Below are 22,418 nucleotides of genomic sequence, written 5' to 3'. Positions count from 1 at the left end.
CATTGATCATATAAACATACGGCATCACATGCTTATCATTTCTTTGTTTAAATCAGAAACAATGAAGAAACCACTTTTAGGCTGAAAACTGAAATTTTTGAGAATGATCGACGAAACTCTCAAAAAGGATATTTGCTTTCGAAAAATCCTGTACCGAATTGATTTATCCATGCTTACGATTTAATGCTTTTTCCTCGTGTACTGTGTTTAAAAATAAAATTCAAGTCAAAAATTTACTATACAATTCCGCACTAAAACCATTTAATTCAACATATACAAACAGTAATGAACGAACAGACTTTATTCATTTCGTTTCTACACACAGCATATACACAACCTTGACATTTTCGAATTAAAAATGTATAACGAATGTTGAATTAAAATCTGTGTAGAGATGTGCATTTTGTTCATGTTGTATTGTTATTGATCGCTCAGTTAGGTGAGTTTGAGGAATGAACGGAATGAAATTTAGAAGTTTTGCCTTGATTCCCAATGTTTTTCTGACGGAAAACGGTAAAAAAGTAACAGTTTTGAAGAAGAAATTAAAAAGTTTTACGTCGGTCACCTCACCTAACAACGTAACACTCAAAAAAAATCGAACACATTTTTTGGTATTTTTTGCTAGTTTTTGAGAGTATTTTCACGTATAGAGATAGAAGTAAACATTCATGATCGATACTCATTTAACCTATCAGAGAGTTTGACTAAACAACATTAAATAAATGTGATCAAACAACATTTGTTAATCACGACATTACAAGTTATAGATTTCATGCAAATTTTTAGAAGGATTTATCGTTCCTAAGATGGAAGCGATACTACCTTTTTGAATGACCACTCTGATTCGTTGTATCAGGTATGACTTTGAGCGCTTTTCAGATGTTGCTTCCTCAGTGTCAACAAAATACGGTTGTAATGATGGCATTCGAAGGTATAATGTAAATTGAGCGTAGAACTTGCAGAAACTGTCAAAATCGCTTTGTTTCGTAATTTTTTTTAAATCCCATTTTTCCGTACTTTCTCATAGTTATCATTTAAAGTTTTGAAAACCAAAATTGGTTCACAGGTAAAATGAATGCACTGTTTTCAACTCCACAAAATAATCATTATCCAAAAGAAACATCATTAACACTGAGAAGTTCATTGATTTAAAGAAAAAAAAAATAAATGTCTTGTATTACTTGAGTCGATGTCTCGGCTTTGCAATACATATTTTTGCTATAGTCATATTCCTGAGGTTGACTGGCTTGCTGATAATATACATACTCTTGCCAAAAGGAAGGTTACCTACTATACGAATGTGCTACATAAATGACGGGGCTGAGATGCTTCATACACAGAAAATAAAACGACAACACACACACACACACACACACACGACACACAATGTTTATAACAACGTTTTGATGATGTTATGTTGTACGAAGTAAATCTATACAAAACGCTTTCTACACACGTCCATAGATATCATTTAGGTATGTATGTTCGCTCCGTCGTATAGATAGATACAGTAAAATGTGAATAAAAACCCTGGTTAGACGATAAAGACGGTCGACTGTCTGATTATATTATTTGATATATACTTTTTTGGGTGAGCAAATATTGGAAATGGGTTCGAACATTAAACATTAGAATTTAATATCATCAGTAACGACGACGGTGCAGTGCACACACAATATAACTGTAATTAGCTTGAGTGTAAAATTGATGAACGGACCAAGAATTTGTATAAATTTAAGTTTGAGGATTTGTGCCTACCACTATTTTCCGGACAATTACAAGCTGCCAGCTAAATTAATCAATTTGTCAGTTATTTTTTACACTTGTCAGATATTTTATTTTCCTTTTATAAAGTGATAGGTGACAAACAGAAATAAAATCACTTGCTTTTTTCTGTATATTCGGCGTCTAAAAACAGCCACAGCCGGCTGATATCTATAATAAATAAATTGTCAAAGTTCACCGTGGCTTCATCGATTTTGAGAAATTTGCAAAAATCTATGGTACCTGATGTCTATTATTAAAGTTATCGAACCTAATATCATTCCTCCTCTTCCAGTGGAAATGGCACCAGATAGAAAATATCTGAGACCAGTATTGGCAATGACATAATAGTCTATAATAGACTATTATGCCATTGAGTATTGGGGTATTGCTAGGCCCCATAACCAGTTTATCGGGTATATTTCGTATATCGAGTATAAACATATATGAAAGAGTGATATATACGACAAAGTTGAATATTCGTGGAACAAAAAAACCTGTGTTAGTAGTACCGAATTTGAGCTAGTTAGCTGTCAAAATGTATGATACTTTGTAGCTCCTACAGCGCTTCAGCGCATCGCTACACCTGATACAATTTTGACAGCTAACTAGCTCAAATTCGGTGCTACCGACACATAAAATAGATCAGTGTCAAATAGCGGTTTCTTCTCTCAAAAAGTGTCAAATGAGTTGTCAATTTCACAAAGCTAACCTCAAAAGATGTTTCGTTCACAGAGCCGCCCCTTGAAATGTATGAAAATTTGTGTGGCGTCTCACCATCCAATACTTTTTTTGTTCGATTTGAGGTTAGCTTTGTGAAAATGACAACTTATTTGACAGCTCAAACGACATTGACAATGATCTATTGTAGCCTATGTTGTTTCTTCTACATGTCGTATATATCTCTCATTCATATATGGTATAAATTGTTAACTGTCAACAGAAAAATAAATAAATTTCGAAACGACGGATTATCGTCAGTCAAAGTGCCAATGCGTAGCGTATGACCTTAAGACTCCGGAAAGTAAATAGGGCTTCAATTGGAATCTTATAGTAATTATACCTAGAAAGGAAATTTGTTTTTTTTACAAAGAAGTTATTCAAATTAGTTTTTAGATTTATAACAAATAAATTGAAGGCTTCATGAATTGAAGTAAGTGCTACACGAATTCTTGTAGGTATGTGTAGCATCAGCTGGTAGGTGAGCTTGACATATCAACACTATTCCAATAAAATAGTATATTCGTCACTCTGCGAGAGCCTCGAATAACCATTCAAGTGTATATTACACACACTTGCACACCAGAGTGACGATAATCTTATATTATTTATGAATTTCTTAGCACTATGACGAAATGTGGTCCCAACATCAGTTTCTATAAGATACTCATTTCGTATAATTTTGCACCAATCCATCTATGCGTTGATGTTGACACGTTTTCGCTTTTGATAGTTCAATTTGACCTCTTAATGCCATTCGGTGGATTTCATTCTGGATAGTTTGGAGAGCGGCAAATAATTAAGAGGGCAAACACACATACCAATAAAAATTTCGTGTTTCATTCTCATACATATCTCGTACATATCTAATTTTTCACCAAAAACAAGGGAAAAAACTAAAAACTTGCTGACATTTTCGGACCTGAAGCATGAAAAAAAAAGTATTTTATTGGTACTGTGTGTTATTCCGAGGGAAGCCATGCAAACAAACATAAATCGGCCAACTGATATTGCATTGAAAACAACCGACTCTTGATGTACTGGGACGTTCCAGGCAGTTTCAGATTGGATCGTTAATTTGTTTGATTTCGTTGTTGTTTGTTATTGTAAAAATTGGTGTGGCTCGAAGAAGAAATGTTAAACCACTATCAGTTTTAATTTTTCCACCTTTTTTCGCTTTTAAGAAAAATTAAATGGAATAAAAGATAGGAAAACTGTTAGTGGTATACACCGATAGGAGGTGAGATAAAATTGAAAGAAAATTGTTCAAATTAATGGTTTGTAATCATCACAAGAGTAGTGTGCTTTATTTAATTTTCTTTTAAGAGGTATCTCTCTATATGGTACATATGTACATAACATACGCATACGACGTGCATATTATATAACGAAATAGCTACAACAACGTCGTCATTCACATAATGTAATATAAATATACAATCGAGCCAAATACAAATAAAATCCACACAGGCAGTGTGTTTTCCGTACGTAAATGTAATACACATATCTACATGCATATAAATAGCTCACAGGTTGATAACCCTTAGGAAATGGAATGACTTGTGTTGCTATTATAATTTCCAAATTGCGTGCATTCGGTGCCGACAACGCAGGCTAGCAGCGTCGCAAAATGAGTTTTGTGTGAATCGAGAGTAAGTGAATTATGTATAACATTAAATCCAACATTTATACACGTAGGATATTATATACGAAGTATGTAATGCTCGTAATGGATATATATCGGGAGATAAAATAGACCCATATCATAAGTATATATTTACAATACAGTGCATTGTAACGTTGCAAAAAAAAAGGAAAGTTAGTCGGACAGGAGTTTTCAATGTAATGTATCTCACTGTATTTCAATTTTTCGTATGTCTCTTGTGATTCAACAAATTTAGTTAGTTAAAAATTGTGGTAAGAACTATGAGTAACAAAGGTTTGTAGACGCTTTCTCTCTCTCTCTGATGACAGTTCAGGTGAGAAATTTTTTATTTTCTCAACTCTTATTTCTCCCATGGAGTGAACAAGAGTTTTTATCTTTGCAACTGTCACTTTGTTCTGGTTTTGAAAAATGGTGTGATAAATTGATGTGTTTGTTTCGCGGATAAAAACGGTTGTTCACCCCACGCACAGATGAATAATTATTCGTTGGCACAACGTGAAAAACCGTTGTAAAAATTAAGTGTACCCCTCGATTAGAAAGAGGACATTCCAACAATATTTTCGTGGACATCCAAAATTTAAATTTCCTAACAATAGTTATTTAAATCGTGAGAGGTGAAAAACGATTCTTAAACATTCTAGGTGTATGTGTGAGCTGAGATGGTATTGTAACATGAGAATGCGTGTATGTGAACCGCGGTTTACTGAAACAATTAAATTTCGTATCTCAAAAGACCGACGCTGGCAGTGCCGTCGCTGATTTTTACGAGAGGTATGCATCACTGCCAACTTCGCTCTTGTTGATGTTTCCTATTTTCTCGTTTAGGTAAACAAACAACTGTTTCTCAATTCTTGTTCTTTAGAAAACAAAACTCTAGCAAGAAAAGGAGTACAGCCTCCAAAGCTAGAACAAATTGCAAAAGAGTATTTACAATAATCATACAAAATTTGGCACTGAAAAAGATTAAAACTTTGGACTGAAAAGCCCTGTAAAAAAAGAAAAGTAAAATGTAGATCTCCACAAATATTTTCTATACAAAATAGCAACAAAACTTCGAATCGGTTTTTTTTAAACGTAAGACTCTAATCGTCAATAATAGTTGCTTGAACTTTTGAAATCCCATTATCCGGCCATTGATTGGTCAGAAATCATACCGAGAGTTTCTTTTGAAAAACCACCTTTCGAAATCGGACCCATTACGTCTGGGATGGATATATGTATATATACACAGCGTTTAAGGATCATGATCTGAGGAATTCAAAATAAGCCTCAGACAGACTCTAGCCACCCTTGGTTGCTGGTAACAGGTCCTCAAAGATTGATAAATGGGCGTTTTTTGGACTAATTTTATTACCGCTAAATATGTCCGAGCTTGATGTGATTGGGTTCGTTAGAAAGCTGCGGTCAAGTACTTTCAGGGACTGGTATGATAAACATCTACTACCGATATCAAAAATGGGCTCTAGGACCCCGGACAAAATAACTCCGGACAAAAAAACCCGGACAAAATAACTCCCGGACAAAATATCCCCTACTCCCCCCTTGACCCTACTCAGCGGGGGCTGCCGCCCCTCGACCCCGCTTTTTTTTCCTTATTCTTCACGGCCTGCGGCGCTGACACTTTTGTCAAAATCATGATCGTATTCGCATCTGCGATTTTGTCATGATGTGTATCGACTAAATTCCAGTACGATCTAAGTCAATTACAGTCGATCTGAATTTGCTCGATATAGTCAATATAATCGAGTATAGTCAATACACTCGTATATAGTCGAGAAATACTCGAATATAGTCGAGATATGCTGTAATATAGTCAAGAGTATATAAGATATACTCGAAGGTAGAAGAATATAGTCGAAAAGTCATCGAATATAGTCGATTTCGTCGAATATAGTCGATTTCGTCGAATATAGTCGATGTACTCGAATATAGTCGATGTCCTCGAATATAGTCGATGTACTCGAATATAGTCGATGTACTCGAATATAGTCGATGTCATCAAATATAGTACAATTTACTCGAATATAATCGAGATATACTCGTATGTCGATATCCTCGAATATAATATTCACAATTTTTTTTTTATTATTTGGTTCGTAGTTATTTTGTCCGGGGTTATTTTGTCCAGGATTATTTTGTCCGGGGTTATTTTGTCCAGGATTATTTTGTCCGGAAGTTATTTTGTCCGATCACCGTGTTTGAACTTCTAATGATAATCAATTTTCGTATTTTTTTTTTGTTTAATTAGAACGTTTTCCGTTCGAACCTTTTTCCATATTCTCGAAATTATGAGACATATCACGGATTCGGAGGCCTATGCCAAAACTGTAAAGCCAATGTACAGTTTCTGAATATCAACGCATCTACGTTGAATATCTTAAAAAGTTTCGGTGGTAATTTCCTTGCGTAGCTTTATATATTGTGTACTCGATGTGCTAATCAGATACTGAACACTATGAAACGTACAATCTAATCGCTATACACACGCTGCACTTCTTTATCTTTCCGTCCATATAATTTCAATGCTGTGAAGCGTCAACACAAATGAAAGAATTCCAAGTTGGTAAACGATAATACTTGTGTATATAACTGAACAATACCAAAACATTTCGGTGGATATTATAAATATATAAATTCTCTGCTGGTATGAAATGTTAACCAGCAATTTTGTAGTTTTGCCTCTGCTAGTTTATTTTACATTGAACTTTCTCCACTGTGATGTAAGCAAAATCATTTTTTATAACATTTACCATGCATAAGTAACTGTTCATGATTTCGTTTAAGTGGGACATTGAAATAACACGGATTTTTTTAAAAGATTATATTGATTGAACCGTATTGTTTTCTCGTATTTTTTTAGAACTAAAGTGTGAGGGGAACGTAATTTGAGTTGTAGGTATGTTTGTACAAATTCGTCCACAACAAAATTATATCCACAGACATAGAAGGAACAAAACCTTCGTTCCACAACCATGACACACAGGTTTTGTGCCCTAAGCTCAATATAAGTGTATATTACAACTTATCATTGACAAGTCTCTATACATTGGACAGCTTAAACATACCTAGAGGTGTGCGCAGATGAAAAGCAAAAAATTTGCGGTGGCCCGTCGAGTATGGTTGAGCAGCGAAGCGCCTATCATCCTCACTAAAATAGAAATCTTGAACATAATTATATCTCAATTGCAAGGGCAAGTGACGGCCATTTTGTTAAAACCCAAAGCTAGCTTTATTACCGCTTTACCGCCTTCATTTCTTTCAGAAAAAAATCAGAAAAATCGGTTACGATCTTCTCAAGATAGTGATGAAAACATCACATATTCAAATTTTTTCATCGTTCCGTTACAAAAATGTGTCCCCCGTTTGAAGAATGTACGCACGACGCAAATTTTATTCGTGAAAGATAACGGAGGGGTCTCAAAATGTTTAAAAGAAAAAGTGGACTTGATTTATGGACTGATTTGCAATTATTCTTCAAAATAGAGTCGGAATATCAAAAACTAAATACTTGTCTTTCCGATTTTTGCTTTCATTGGAAATAAATCAAAATTATAAACATTTTTGAAACTCGGGTTGTATTCCGTAACAAAGCTTTGTAGGTCAAAAAATATTTTTTTTAAAGAAGATAGCGGATTAATGCAATAATGAAGCAAAAATTTGGATTTTATTTTTATTTTCCGTTGTAAGAAACCTCACATTCATTTGAACGATTAAATTACGAAATTGGAGAGAATAAGAAGACACAACAGAAATTGAAGGTTTAGAGTAAAGTCGTTTACAGTTATAAGAAAACAGAATAATTCAGATGAGCGTGCGCATTGGAGACAATCTAATTTTATAAAATGAGGCCATCGATGTTCTTCTGCTTTCTCTGCGCCATTTGCTATATGTATAATTGTATTTTGTGATGTTTTTTATTTGTCATTTTCTTTGCTTCTTTTTTATTATTTAGAAAGATTTTTAGACTATTTATATATCCTGCTTGAAGAAATGCATTACAATTTTGCAAATATAGAGTATTGTAAACGGATATATTTATACCATAACGATTTCATGTTGAATTGTTCAGCAAAATATTTATTTCTGTTTCGTTTTATTGCTGAGACAATGTTTCAGCTTTGTTCATTGCTTTTTATTATTATTATTTTTTATTTATTTATTTTTTGCTAAAAATATGGATGTGGGCCAAGGTAGATATCATTTTCATTGGAACCGTTTCATCAAATCCCTTATTGAACAGTGTTCGCATATGAGGTAAACTGATGAATTTTATGTTTACTTTCTTTGACGACTTGATTGGATAATTATCTTATCGCTCATTGTTGAAATTTTCGTTGCCTGTATTGAGAAAAACGTTGTGTGCAGCTCGGTGATACAGTTATTTAATGCAAAGCGAAATGTTTGGTGATCGTGATGAGATTATGTCTCTATTACATGATGGATGAAATTTGACAGGAATTTGACAATTCGTATGGCCTTGGAACATACCTACACTACTGTGCGTATAAAAAGGGTCGGTATTGCAAATTACAGAACAAGTACTGTAATATTCTTTCGTAGAAAGTGTGGAACGTCCAACGATAAGTGTAGGATCTGAGTCGAACAAACGAAATATTAGTGTTCTATGCTATGCAGTAGATTTCGAGAACAAAATTTCGCATACTCTGATGCCTACTATAATTGATTGTGAAGCAGCAGGAGCATACACACAAAATATCAAATCATAGAATTAATGCAACAACCAAAACAAGCTTAGAGACTCTGCTTTCCTTTAATTAGATACCACACATTGCCAACCCACAAAATCCACTGGCACATATGTACATAAATATTGTTAGAGATTTTCTTACATGACATGCGCACATTTCGAACATCACACGCATATATTGTCTAGTGGAACAGGCGAGACGTAACAGACGCTGCCGTTACTGTATATGTTTAAATCTAATATTTGTGGGTTGAAGAACGGTTAATACGTGAAACAGTTTCTACGTTATTTTGGTTTCATAAATAGAAAAGTAATTCTGACCGTTTTAGAAATTTTTCAACTTTAATTCTGACCACACCAAAAAAAAAATGCAGAATAATGTAAAAATTTAAGGGTTTTACACATTAATCATCTAATTTCATTTAATTTAGATGTTTTCAAAACTAAAATGGCACTAAAATGACAAAATATCAACAAATTTCAACACCATGATTTTCCATACACATAAACAACGTGGTACTTCACAAATGTATGAAATTTGTTGCGGTCAGTTTTTCTAACATTTTTCGGTTGGTTATCCTGGCCACGATAACATCATCATTTGCTCCATTGTCAAATAGTTTTTACTGAAAAATTAATCGCAATTATCACGAAGTTCTTAGTATTAATTGATCTCTAAATGACGAAGGTTAGTTTAAACATCAAATTCCGGCTCAAAATTTTATATATTTAGTAAAACTAACAAAATATGTTAATGGCCAGAAATGCCTTCTTGGTCAGAATTACCCTCCGCTACCTTATGCTTCGACCGAAATGTTTACCTTTCGCTATGCATTGAAGTAGTATATTAGGCATGTGTTCTAACAGCCTCATCAAACAAGCTTTTGTCTCATATACTGTTTTGTCTGCATTGTATTCTTGTATTGTATTCAGACTCATGGTAGAAGACATGTTTAATAATCTACTATTTCATGATGGATGGACAAGGACATCCTCTTTTTGTCATTTTTTTTATGCCGAAATGTCATCTATTTCAAAATTTAGAAATTGAAACCCTAGTCTGTATGACTCGTATTGTGTGACCTTAACACAAAAAGGTCAAAATTTTATTAACTAGGCCCTACCTTTTGGGCGGGTCAGGTCGCAGGCGTTAACGCATTCACTTGAAATTTCATTTTATTTTCCGTTGTTAAACTTCCGAAACATCACAAATAACTGATTTGAAAACCTTCGCTTGAGACCAAATTCTTTGGAAAAGCACTTTTTGTATTATCAGTTTTCTTGAAAATTTGCGGCTAGATTTTTAATCAACCATAAATCATAAATTAAATACAAGGACTCGTGTGAATTATAGGTAATTCCGCCAATTGTATATTATTCTTTTTCATAGTCTTATTGTTAACGCAAATCAGAAGTAAGCGATGCGAATGTAGAACGATTAGATTTCACTTTGGTACAATATAAAACAGTACGATAGATGTTCCTTTCTTACTTTTCTTACGGGCCTCGCTTTTAAACGTTTTTATGCCATGACGTGAATTCTGCCAATTTTGCCCGTAATAGCTGACTATCATGCGTGATAGCTGGATATAACTAACCGACAAAATCAAACTTCATCAAAGTAATCTTTTGCGATTGATTGAATTTCCAACAGTCTAAAATGATGTTTTTCTGGAATATGTTCCAGATCCTTAATCCCGCATATCCCATTTTCGAACTTAAACTCAGGAATTGAATTCTTCGTAGATTAAAGAAAAGAAAAGTAATTGCTTGATAATTACTCAAGTTATTGTGTTTACAAGCAAAATATTGGGACAATTCTGTTTTTCATACAACCTTTGGGACAAGCATTTTAGGGTATTTTCTGGCATAAGACACTGACTTAGAGTCAATGGAATAATATTATCCATCATCACTGTTCTTACTGCGAACTGCTTATCAACCACAACAGTTGCAACATTAAAACTTTGTTGAAGATAAGAATAACGAACAAATTTTCAATCCGTAAAACTTCACTACAAAAGTCCATTTCCCAAATATTCAGTATTACACTTCACTTTAGACAATTTTTTTAGTCTCTCAATAAAAAAAACGGCTAAAATATAGCAAAAAAATTCGCTAGAGCTGACTGAACGCTTTAGGTTAATGCACTTTTTGTTCATCTTTCGCTAAACACGCAATATAAATTTTATTTTTATACTCATCATACTTTTGTATGGGTACGGTTGATAAACAAATGATAAAAATTGTGGAAAAAAAAATTCAATACGGAGATAAGACCTGAACGAAAGATGTTTGTGAGTTTTTAAATAACCATTTATTTGGGAAATTTATTTGCTTCTGACACTGAGGTTGGTCATGTGTTACATCAAGGAATCAATACCTTAAATACCTTGAAGTTTGCAAGTCACAGTTTTGATAAATCCACTCCCGCTACATTATGAAGACGGGATTTATGGATTCTAGTTTTTCATTGCTGAGTGTTAGGGATTCTCTTCCTTATTATTTTCCGTTTGGTTTGACTTGATCAGAAAATTTGCATATATTTATATTGCAAATTGATAGACAAAAAAAGAATTCATTGTCGACGACTTCGTGGTATCCTCCAAAGAATGACAAAACAGCTTCTCAATGTCATGAAATGAGGTGTCTGGCTTAAAATGATGGTATAACACGCTAGGTAACAATACTATATTTTAATATATGGAAATCGTAGAGTCAAGAGACACTTCTTCAACTTTTTTTTTTGTTTATCTTATTCTTTTTCTTCATCGTCTATTTATACAACAAGAAAACCATATGTGCTTCTAAGATACTATGAATTTTAAATTAAAACGAGAGATAAAAGAGAGAGAGAGAGTGAGATAAACATAATATGGCACATTTTTCGATGCATTCTTGGATATGTAACGCGGATGAAGAACTAGTTGACCGAGTGACGATAGTTTTTTGTGCAACAAGAATTTTATAAAAGTATTTTATCACTCAAGATGACGATGTAACAATAATAAACTATAACCTGGTTACTAGGGTGGGTCGATTTTAACTACTTGAAAATCCACACCTAGTGGCATGTGTATCTGGCCAAAACTAGTCAAACTGCATCATTACTTTTTCTTTTCCGAATACTTTTGAGTACCGCACAATAGATTGAATGGGTCTGTCAGGCTTCTTTGAAATTTTCATAGAATTTTTTTTGAAAAAAGCTTTGGAAAGCCTTATAGAGGCTGAAATAGACTGAAACAAACAAAATCAACTTAATTTGAAAAAATCGGTGCAGTCGAAGTGAAAAAATTTACATTTTCTATATAATATTGGGGGTCTGTCAACGTTGAACCATCATAATGTACATTAAACTTCATCAAATTTGATTAAATCCTTCTGTTAGACTTAGAATAGGTAAAAACGACAATGATGTATATTGTCGGAATGTCTCAGATTGATTATTACTGAAGTAATAGTTCCAGAGGTCTACTAGAAAAAAAAATTGCATGTTAAAAACGTCATTTTTCGAAGTAGTAGATTCTGATGATAGAACGAAATATGTTCCTTCGAATCTACTACAACTACAACGCTACATAAATGCTTTCCAGATTAGTTTCCAAAAATCTCTTACACAAGTTGAGTAAATATTGAAAATCATGTCCGACCACGAAATAGAATGGCAACAAAGCGAGCAATCAAAGTCTCGGGGAGCGTTATGATCTGAGGGCCGATTTGGCTTTATCAAGTCAAGCGTTTTAAGTGAAGAAAGCCTGCCAACAAAACTTGACATCATAAGGAGAGTATGTCTGGGTTACGACGATAAACTTGCTGATGAAAACAAAAGCGAACTGTTGGAGTTTTTTGGTCATGATGTTGTACATGAGGTTATTCTAATTTGGAAAAAGACACAAGAAAAAGAAAAGAAACAAGAATCGACACGGATTTAAAATATTCTATGACGATAGCGAAAAACTTTTTGATATTGATCGCTGTCAATGTGTCAGAAATAGTTGCAAATGTGATAGAATCCCGATCGATTTCATTGATTTCATTTTTGATCAGCGTGGTGACCGACAATTACGTTTAACTGAACTTCCTGAGCCAACAACAGAAATTTCTACAGATTTCCTTACGACAACTGAAACTGGCAGTGAATACATTCCAGGAATAGAATCTGTAGAATGTTTTACATTTGAACATGCTCCGAAACGTTTCCCATTCTGTTTCGTGGTCGGACATGATTTTCAATGTTTGCTCAACTTGTGTCAGAGATCTTTGGAAATATCAAACTAATCGGAAATGCATTTATGTAGCGTTGTAGTAGTAGTAGATTCGAAGGAACATATTTCGTTCTAACATCAGAATCTACTATTTCGACAAATGACGTTTTTAACATGCAATTTTTTTTCTAATAGACCTCTGGAACTATTACTTCAGTAATAATCAATCTGAGACATTCCGACAATATACATCATTGTCGTTTTTACAGACGGATTTAATCAAATTTGATGAAGTTTATTGTACATTATGATGGTTCAACGTTGACAGACCCCCAATATTATATGGAAAGCACCGATTTTTTTAAAATTAAGTCGATTTTGTTTGTTTCAGTCTATTTCAGCCTCTACAAGGCTTTCCAAAGCTTTTTTCAAAAAAATTTCTATGAAAATTTCAAAGAAGCCTGACAGACCCATTCAATCTATTGTGCGGTACTCAAAAGTATTCGGAAAAGAAAAAGTAATGATGCAGTTTGACTAGTTTTGGCAAGCTACACATGTCACTAAGTGTGGATTTTCAAGTTGTTAAAATCGACCCACCCTACTGGTTACAGTGGCAAAATAGTATCTTGTGCACCATTTGAAATTTTGAGGATACTCACACGATAAAGACGACAGGGTTCGAAGCTTTTCGTCAGATACAATCCCGTACTGCGAGATTTAGGACACTCTACGTTTAAATCAAACGATTGTTGACTGACATAAATATGTGACCTTTTATCAAAATACCAATTTTTGATCCAAGAAAAATATTTACAATGATAGATAGCCCCAAACTGGTCACAGTATAAAGCCGTATATATTTAAATACTGACAGCAGTATATATCATATGCTGAATGCTAAAAGTATATCCTTACATATACTGAAAATACGTACATGCATATACGTTTGGAGTCATTTTTTTTCGATCGGGCCTGCACATCGTCTCTCTGAATTTCTCAAAAGATCGTTCAAAAGTCATTATCGTTCATTTTCTACTTTCAAAATTTAGATATTTTAATAACTATCAGTATTAAAATGCGTCATCCTGAATATATTTTTAATGATTTTTTTTGGCTATTAAATAGTTGAGGGATTAGTTAACGAAAGATTGTGAAAAGTTGGAAAAACATTGTCACAACTGTAGATCTGTAAGGCACCGAATTATGTACACTCATCGTATATTTTAAGCTGTCTATCCCCTTTATGCCAACTTTCAAAGAAAGTTGTTAATTACAATTTCCAATCTGTCCGGTAACATGACACTGTACGTACATTAACTTCAATCATATCAGTTTATGACAAGTCATTGTCCTACTTAAAAACATTATATTCTCGTGTGTATGCATGCATAGTGTAGAGTTATTCTGTATGAAGTAAGAAAACATAAAAACAAACAAAAGTAACAGAATATAATCTAAGTATAAAGAATATTATTTTGATGTAAAGCCTGCAATGATATACAAATCTGGTTCTACATTGATTCGGAGGAAACGATATCAAAAATATGACAATTTAATAAACTGCTACATTTTGCGACATTTAACTACACAATCGGCTTGCTAACAGACGGAAAAATATATTCGTTATTTATACAATTCGGTGACGGAATTGAATTGTTTCTTGCCTCTATGTCTATGTAATACCGTAATGAGGAAGATTAATACATGGAAAAAAGTGTTACTTTGCCGTGCAATTTTTTTCACACTCTGAAACTATTAGTGTTGTCTCATATTCATTCCGAAATTATTTATAATATTTAGTAACGATAGAATACTTCCCGTGATGATTCGCTTAACAAGCACATGGATTAATCCATGACGACAGTGAAAATATTGTAAATATTTTTCACGTGGTCATTCACCTCGGCTTAGCCTCGGATCAACAAACTTCGCTGGAAAACTCGACTTTTCAACTTTTTCGTCCGTTATTGCGACGTAAATATCTAGAGCCACTGTCGTTACCGATGTTTGTTGTTTCTAACACAATAGTCTCTGAGGATTGCAGCAGTGGCTAAGGCAATATTGTATTGTGTCGTGTAATGTATTATATGTAATTTATGTTTCGGCATAGAAACAGTTGATTCCGTCAGAGAATTACATAAAACGTTGCTTCAGATTGGACAACGTTACAATATAAACCGTTTAGAACACGAAACTATTTGAGTTATGATCAAGAAAACGGAAATAGATTTTGTATGTGATAATATTGCTCAGGAGAGAGTTAATCGATAATAAATTAGTGGCTACACAACTAGAACCTTCAAGCCAAAAGAAAACGTTTTGTGCCTGCTTATTAGACATTCGGTGAAGGCTCCAATTCCCGATAACAATATTTGAGAAAGTACACTCGCGGAATTTTGAAAACAGACAAATTTTCTATTTCGTCGTTTAGTGGTTTTTTTGTGAATTTTGCATGTAATTTTATATGGAGAAATGAGAAACTCAAGTAAAACACAGAAACAGAAAATGTGTCGGTTTTCAAAATTCCGTGTGTGTATTTAGGGAATTAAATTCCAGAAAATTCCCGAACGTTCCTGAATACTGGTTTCACTTAAATACGTTCCGAATGTAATCGATTCAAAACATAACAACCAGCTATTGAGGCCACAATATAATGTTTGATGCTACTCGAAGAGTCTGTTGAATCACGTGTTCGATTGTGTTGCTAAATGTTCGAAAGAACTCATTGCCTGAAGACAATCATCTTCAATCGCGTGACGTGTAATTGAAATCCCTAGCCACTCAGTTAGTTAGGGTAAGTCCGAGTAGGTCCCATGCAAAGCAAAAGTCTAACCCCAACCCAATAGTGAGAAAATTATTATAGAACGAGATACTAAGTATTTAATGATTCATTTAGTGTGATATTATCTTGTTCTGTAATGTCCTCATACCAACCTGCTATACGTTAAATAACTTTTAACAGCATGTTCTGCATTCATACCATACAATCTTTTTTACATGTTTCATAATTTATGTCTTTTCCCTTCTTTTTATCATTTTACTTTTTTCTTCAATTCTCTCTGCTATAGCTTGCACACATCATACAGATCTCATTCGCTGCATGGGATTTTTGACCTGCAGCATTATATTCACTCACTAAAGTCAGTTAAAATGGAAAAACCAAGTTAAATAAAATTTAAAAAAAAAAACTATCGACAGAACCTATTTTGTGTGTTCAGTCTATTAAGAAAATACAAAAAATTAAAATGCATTACAAGTGCAGGTTTGTTTCGTTGGAAGATTTTTCGAGATTCTTTTTTAAAACTACAAGTGGGTCACAAATTGACAGACCGGTTACGAATTAATCGTTTTACATTCGAATTATTTTTTGGTCAACAAATTTACTGTTATTCTCATGTGCTGCGCTAGAAATGTCTAAGAATGTTGTGTCGGCAACAGTGGATAATGACAAGTTAAAGGTTTTGTTAATGGGCTTATCCTTTTCACAATAATTAGCAATCCGTCAAAAACCCATAAAGGATTAGTATGTGACGCAACTCCCTGTGTACTTCAAAAATTACTGATATAATTATAGGTGAAGCAGTGTGTCAAACTAAATATTTGAGAGTGTGAGTTTTTAGCCCCGTACGAAGTACTGGGGGCTTATAAGATTAATATGCCGTTTGTAACACGTCGAATTGGAAGCAGACAGTAAGGCCAAAGCATTTGGTTATGTTCATAGATGACGAATCCGCAATAAAAAAAATGTCCGTCCGTCTGTGACCCCTCTAGCTTGAGCAAATCGCAACCTTTTTTCAAAATTCTTTTTTTACCAGATTGGTATCGACAAAAGTAAGGTCAAGTTCGAAAATGGGCATGGTAGGGTCGGCCCTTCCAGAGCTAGGGCCCTATAGGTGTTTTTCAGTCTTTCGACGATATCTACCGAAATACGCACGCAATAGTTGCTTGTGATATATCAAATGAAAGGTATTGACGAGTAGAGCAAAGTTGCTGAACATTGTTTTTGTGTAGGATGTTGGGAGGGCTCAAAGGTCGTTACTCGGCCCTAAGTGTTTTTTGCACATAAATCGAGTAAATCTCATCCGATTTTGCTAGTTTTTGTTTCATTTGAGAGATAATTGAATACTCAATGGAAAGTTGGCAAAAAATTTTGGGTTTCTAAAATAATGTCGTAAATTGTTGGTTTTATTTGAAAGGTACTTCGTACGGGCTTTCGTAATTGCGCTATGCGCAATTTTAAAAATGAACACTTTCAGTAAATTTAACAATGCCCAACTTGACTTGCATTTTGGTAACAGACGCATTAGAGGGTTGTAGACGTATTAGGGTCCCGGGCGTATTACGGCTACGGACGTATTATGGTTACGGACGAAATAGGATTACGGGTCGTACGGGGCTAAGTCGCAGCAAACGCTCCGACTGTTCTGATGCCTTGTTTTCTACTAAACTGGTGGGCCAGTTAGCGCAAAAAATTTAAATGTGCTTACTAAAGCTATCAACATTTTCTACAGCTACATGATTTAGTAAGATACGTAATTGTACGAAATGTGTATCTTACACAAACTGGTGTCGGGCCACATCTTATCGTACGAAATACCAGTCTATATGTATGATTAGTATAAGAAACTACATAACTTCTCGGTAATGACTGGTTTATTCCAAGGAGAGCGTGTACAATATACGGTTTTAATTTTTATTGAACTTGGCTGGAAATTCTCTGAGCAGTTTGATCATTTTCTAGAGACAGCATTCCCTAAGTGGACTATTACTTTCAAAAGCGGAGTATAGCTAGAGACTAAACTCTGCACAATGAGTCCATTTATTTCTTCAATAAAAAGTAAACTCGTGTGAACTACGGCCATCGCTTCGCTCTTGTCGCAAACTTCACACTCGTTAATTTTTTTGTTTTCTTTTTATTCAAATAGCAAGAAAAATACTATCTAACAGCAGCAGCTAGATCGTTTGACCAATTACCACAGTTTTCGTGGAGCAGAAAAGGTTTCTTTTGTAATTATTGAAATTAAACACAATATTTGTTAGAAGTGAAGCCGTACCTTTTCGTTATCCTCCATGGTGAGAATTGTAGAGGAAAATTATCCAATATTTAATCCTTTTTCGTGCATGTGTAGCAACACCACACAGTTATATTTTACGCACACAATTCCAGTATTCAACTCACACGGCGAAAAATAACAATTTGATTTCTAATTGCATTGCACAGCTGAACATCATTATTCACTAAATTATTTACTTTGAGATGAAAAACCTTTTTTTCTTATCTTTATTCCCATGCACTGAATTTTGTTTTTATTTTCTTTTCGATTGAAGTTTTTAAGATTATTTCAAACTATTCATTTGTTTTCGCGCGATTATTTTTAATAATTTCTTTCTTTGAGTTGAACATAAAAAAAAACTTCCAGCTACACTGATAATTATCACTTCGAATGAAATTCACAACACACGCTTTAAGATATAGCTTATTATACAGCACAATCAATACATATAAAAAATACGTGCACTTAATCTGATAGTTCAATAATTGGTTCTATTTTCATTTAAATTGATCTGCGTTTCAACATTATTATATCCTTGATGTGCCTGCATACAATGTGGATTCTAAAAATAGAAAAACGAAATTATTATTTTCGAATTGTCATTTTTAAATTTTATTTGAGGTATACAATAAATTGAATGTATGAGTTTAGAGAAAGTGGGACGCCAGGGATTTTCGAAAAAAAATGTATCAAGTTATCATTCGTCCTCTACCATGTAAAGTTGTGTTCTTACCTGTATATTTTGACAGTTAATTTTGAGCAGTTAATTGTTTTCGCATGGAAATTTTACTACTCTACAAGACTATGATAACAACTGTACCCAACGAATTTAGGTTCTTTATTTTACGGTTTAGCTACCAAAATCATGTTTCTTCGTGATACATATTGTGCTGTGTATATGGAAATTTTGATTTTATTTCACACGTCAATAAAAGGAGCGAAGATCTTAGCAAAATTAAATTAAATTTCACTGAATGTTACAATCAATGAATACCGTTTGAAAATTATTATTAAATAATCTGTCGGAAATGTTGCAGACACACACAAACATTTTATCTGAACTGGAACTGTATTTAAGTTCGTATGCATATCTAGGCACCACCATTTAGGTAGGGTGAGTCACTTGACTGATGACATGTTTTGTTCATTTTATTGATCTTCTTGTTTATGTAATTTTTATTTATTTACTTTTGTCGAAAAAATGACTATTCTAATTATCAAATTACAGTAGGTAAAAAATACGGTATTTTCTTAAAAAAAAACAACAAAAATCACCAATTCTATTACTTCCTAATGATCCCAAAATGCAAGCAGAGTCTCCACACGTTGTATTACGATTTAGATTCTTTGTAAAGGGTAATTTTTTGATTTCACCTCACCCTCAATCCGCATTTTGCATCATTAATAGGCACAATGTAGGAATCTAACGTGGAACAGGTGGTGTAAAGTACCGATTGGAACGTTCGCCCACATTCTGGTTCCGGTGACGTTATATCCTAATCTATGCCTTAGATTTTATTGTTCAGAAAACCTAAAAGAATCAATCAAGTCCCATCATAAACCAGACAGAAATTCTATTGTGAATAACTAGCAAATTATTAGATCCATTTTGTCCATTTGTTGACTAGCCCACAAGAATTCTATTCACAGAAGGAAACAAAAATTTCCAAAATCAGTTCAGAGTCCTATCAAAACGGCAGTCAAAAATTAAAAATTCCTTTAAAAATACCTCTAAGATCATTAGGCCGACTTTAAGAACTTTATTCCTAGCAAATGGAAATAAAAAATTTCAAAAATTGAGGAATTACACTCCTCGTCGAATAGAACCAACTTTAACAGAATCGGTTAAGGAAACACACACACTTTCAAGAAAACACACACAAAATTTGTTTGGAAATAATTCCGAGATCTATAGTCTGCTGTCAAGTGTTGCTTTCCACTTACGTAGTTTAGCAAAACGGAGGCAAAACAAAGTGGTTTTTCTGTAAGTGGAAATCAAGCCTAACCTTTAAGTGTCTGTATTTTCTGTTGTTTGTCAACCTTTCATGAAATAGATTATCGTGACCTTCTCCAGAGGTATTTTCTGACATAAGACCCTGATTTTCAGTCAAGGGAATTAAATTACGATAAAAAAGTTTTATAACGCTTCACTATGTAGGTTAGTTGGTGATGATTATTAACGAATACAAAAAAGTATTCGTTTAATTTGGGTCAAGCTTTAACCATTTTTTTTTGTTTATTTCTTGCTTCAAATAAAATGCGGATGTAAAATGAATTGTTGAAAGTATGCGTACGATAAGATGGTAAGATGAAAGTGAACAGTGATAGAAAATATGTGTTACAACCGAAACACTTTCACAAAAAAATTTATTGAACAGTGAAAAATGATTTTTTTCTGTTTTCACTTTATTCTTTTTTCCCATAAGAGACCATTAAGCATAAGCACGTATGCTCTCTAGAGGGGAAAAGGTATGCAAACCGATATGTTCATATGTCATATGTTCATGGTATGCTGCAACAACGAACACCAAAACCGATGTTAATGTCTCAAAAGTGATAAGAACTACGTCTTTCTATACATTTTCGTAATGTTCCTGAAACTGACGAAAAATAATACATTGAATGACAAGGGGCGAATGTAAAAAAATTCAACCCTGTGCGAGAGTTGGTGCCCGCGCCAAAGGCACAGGTTGTTTTTTTTTTCTTTTGCCCCGAGTCGTTCATACTATTTTTTTAATACCAACATCGAAAGTCGATACGTATCGCAAAAAGAAGAACAAAATATTGAAATAAAAAGGCAAATTATATAAGAAGAAACATTTAATTATTTAGCCATCACAACAATAACATACACAAAAATTAGCAAAAAACTAACAAATTATTCAGCAACAAAAAGTATCAACTTCGTATGCTAATTTCAATAAGAGCACTGGCGCACGCTTAACTTCAATTTTGATCGCAGTACACTTATTGACTAGAGTTGACTTTTACATTATATAGTAGGCCTGTTCATTTTTGAGAAATAGTCTCAAATTCTTCTGGCATGGTGTCTATCTGGTCCGGAAGGCTAAAATATTGGACCCGTATTTTTTTTAGAATTTTAAAAAATAGTTTAGATCTGGGGAGCGAAGCATTTGTTCAAATGTACGAAAGCGTTGGTTAGAAGAGAGGAGAATGATGGTGTATATCTTTTTTACTCTTCATTATTCGAAAAAGTTAAAGTCATTTCAATTTTGGTAAACATTTACCTACATCGGTCTGTGGAACGTCTTGCAAGCGATCGGTTCGATAATCTAATTTTTTGGAGTGAGTAGTAGCAGTCCATTCCATTGAAGAAAGATCGGAAATAAAACAAAAATGTCTAAACAAATGTGCAACGAAAAATATACCACAGATTCATTTATTTCCGGAAGAAAAGCAAAACAAAATTCAATTCAACTCATGTGCATTTTGCAAAACCACTACACTCACGGAATTTTGAAAACCGACACATTTTCTGTTTCGTGGTTTACTGGTTTTTTTGTGAATTTTGCATGTATTTTTATATTGAGAAATCAGAAACTCAAGTAAAACACAGAAACAGAAAATGTGTCGGTTTTCAAGATTCTGTGAGTGTAGGAAAGAAAATGTCTCAACATGTTAGTTACAAGGGCAACGCATCTTCTATAACACCATTTTAAATGTTCGAAATACTAGAAATATTATTAAAAACATAGCTAACGCCGACCCGTACGAAACACCTATTCGTATCAAAAGCCTTTCATGTGAAACTCTTCATTTCTCTTACTTCATTTTCTTCTCTGCTGAAAAACTATTCTCCCTTTAAAATCACTTACATTATCCACCCTTTGCCTTGTTATCATATACAACTAAATTGCCGGAGGCAATATAGACAGCCCCGTACGAGGTCAAATTTCATAAATTCCTATTTAAACAGCTATATACCGCTATATTTAACTATATTTCACTATAAATAAACTTTTCACAGATAAATATATGCTATTATATAGCTCTATATGTCTGTATATAGCTCAATATAGCTGTATATAGGTATATATAGATGTCCGTATATGGAATCCCTGAAACCCCACACACATAACAAATTATTTCCATGTTAACAGAAACTCTCTAAGTATCATTTTTCCCAAGATTTTTCCCAAGATATTTCTATTTTACTAAAATCCAATATGGCCGCCGGCAGCCATTTTATTAGGAGACCGGAAATAGTTCCGACGCTTTATATTCGTTAATACCTTTCAAACAAAAAAAAATCATGAAATTCGGTCAAAATTTACTCGAGA

At 33.7% G+C, this 22,418-nt stretch overlaps 1 protein-coding gene across 1 annotated transcript in view; it reads right to left on the bottom strand.

Annotated features, from left to right (window-relative positions):
- LOC119084801 overlaps positions 1 to 22,418 on the bottom strand; it is a 48,833-nt gene that overhangs the window by 21,271 nt on the left and 5,144 nt on the right. Inside the window, exon 2 of the mRNA XM_037194868.1 lies at positions 18,118 to 18,679. Within this exon, the coding sequence (XP_037050763.1) occupies positions 18,118 to 18,135 (18 nt within the window). The 5' untranslated portion in view covers positions 18,136 to 18,679. The remainder of the gene's footprint in view (positions 1 to 18,117; positions 18,680 to 22,418) is intronic.

The sequence above is a fragment of the Bradysia coprophila genome, unplaced genomic scaffold (assembly GCF_014529535.1).
Source record: "Bradysia coprophila strain Holo2 unplaced genomic scaffold, BU_Bcop_v1 contig_94, whole genome shotgun sequence".
NCBI classification, from domain to species: Eukaryota; Metazoa; Arthropoda; class Insecta; order Diptera; family Sciaridae; genus Bradysia; species Bradysia coprophila.
The sequence above is the reverse complement of the archived record's forward strand: the minus strand, read 5'-3'. Positions and strand labels throughout refer to the sequence as shown.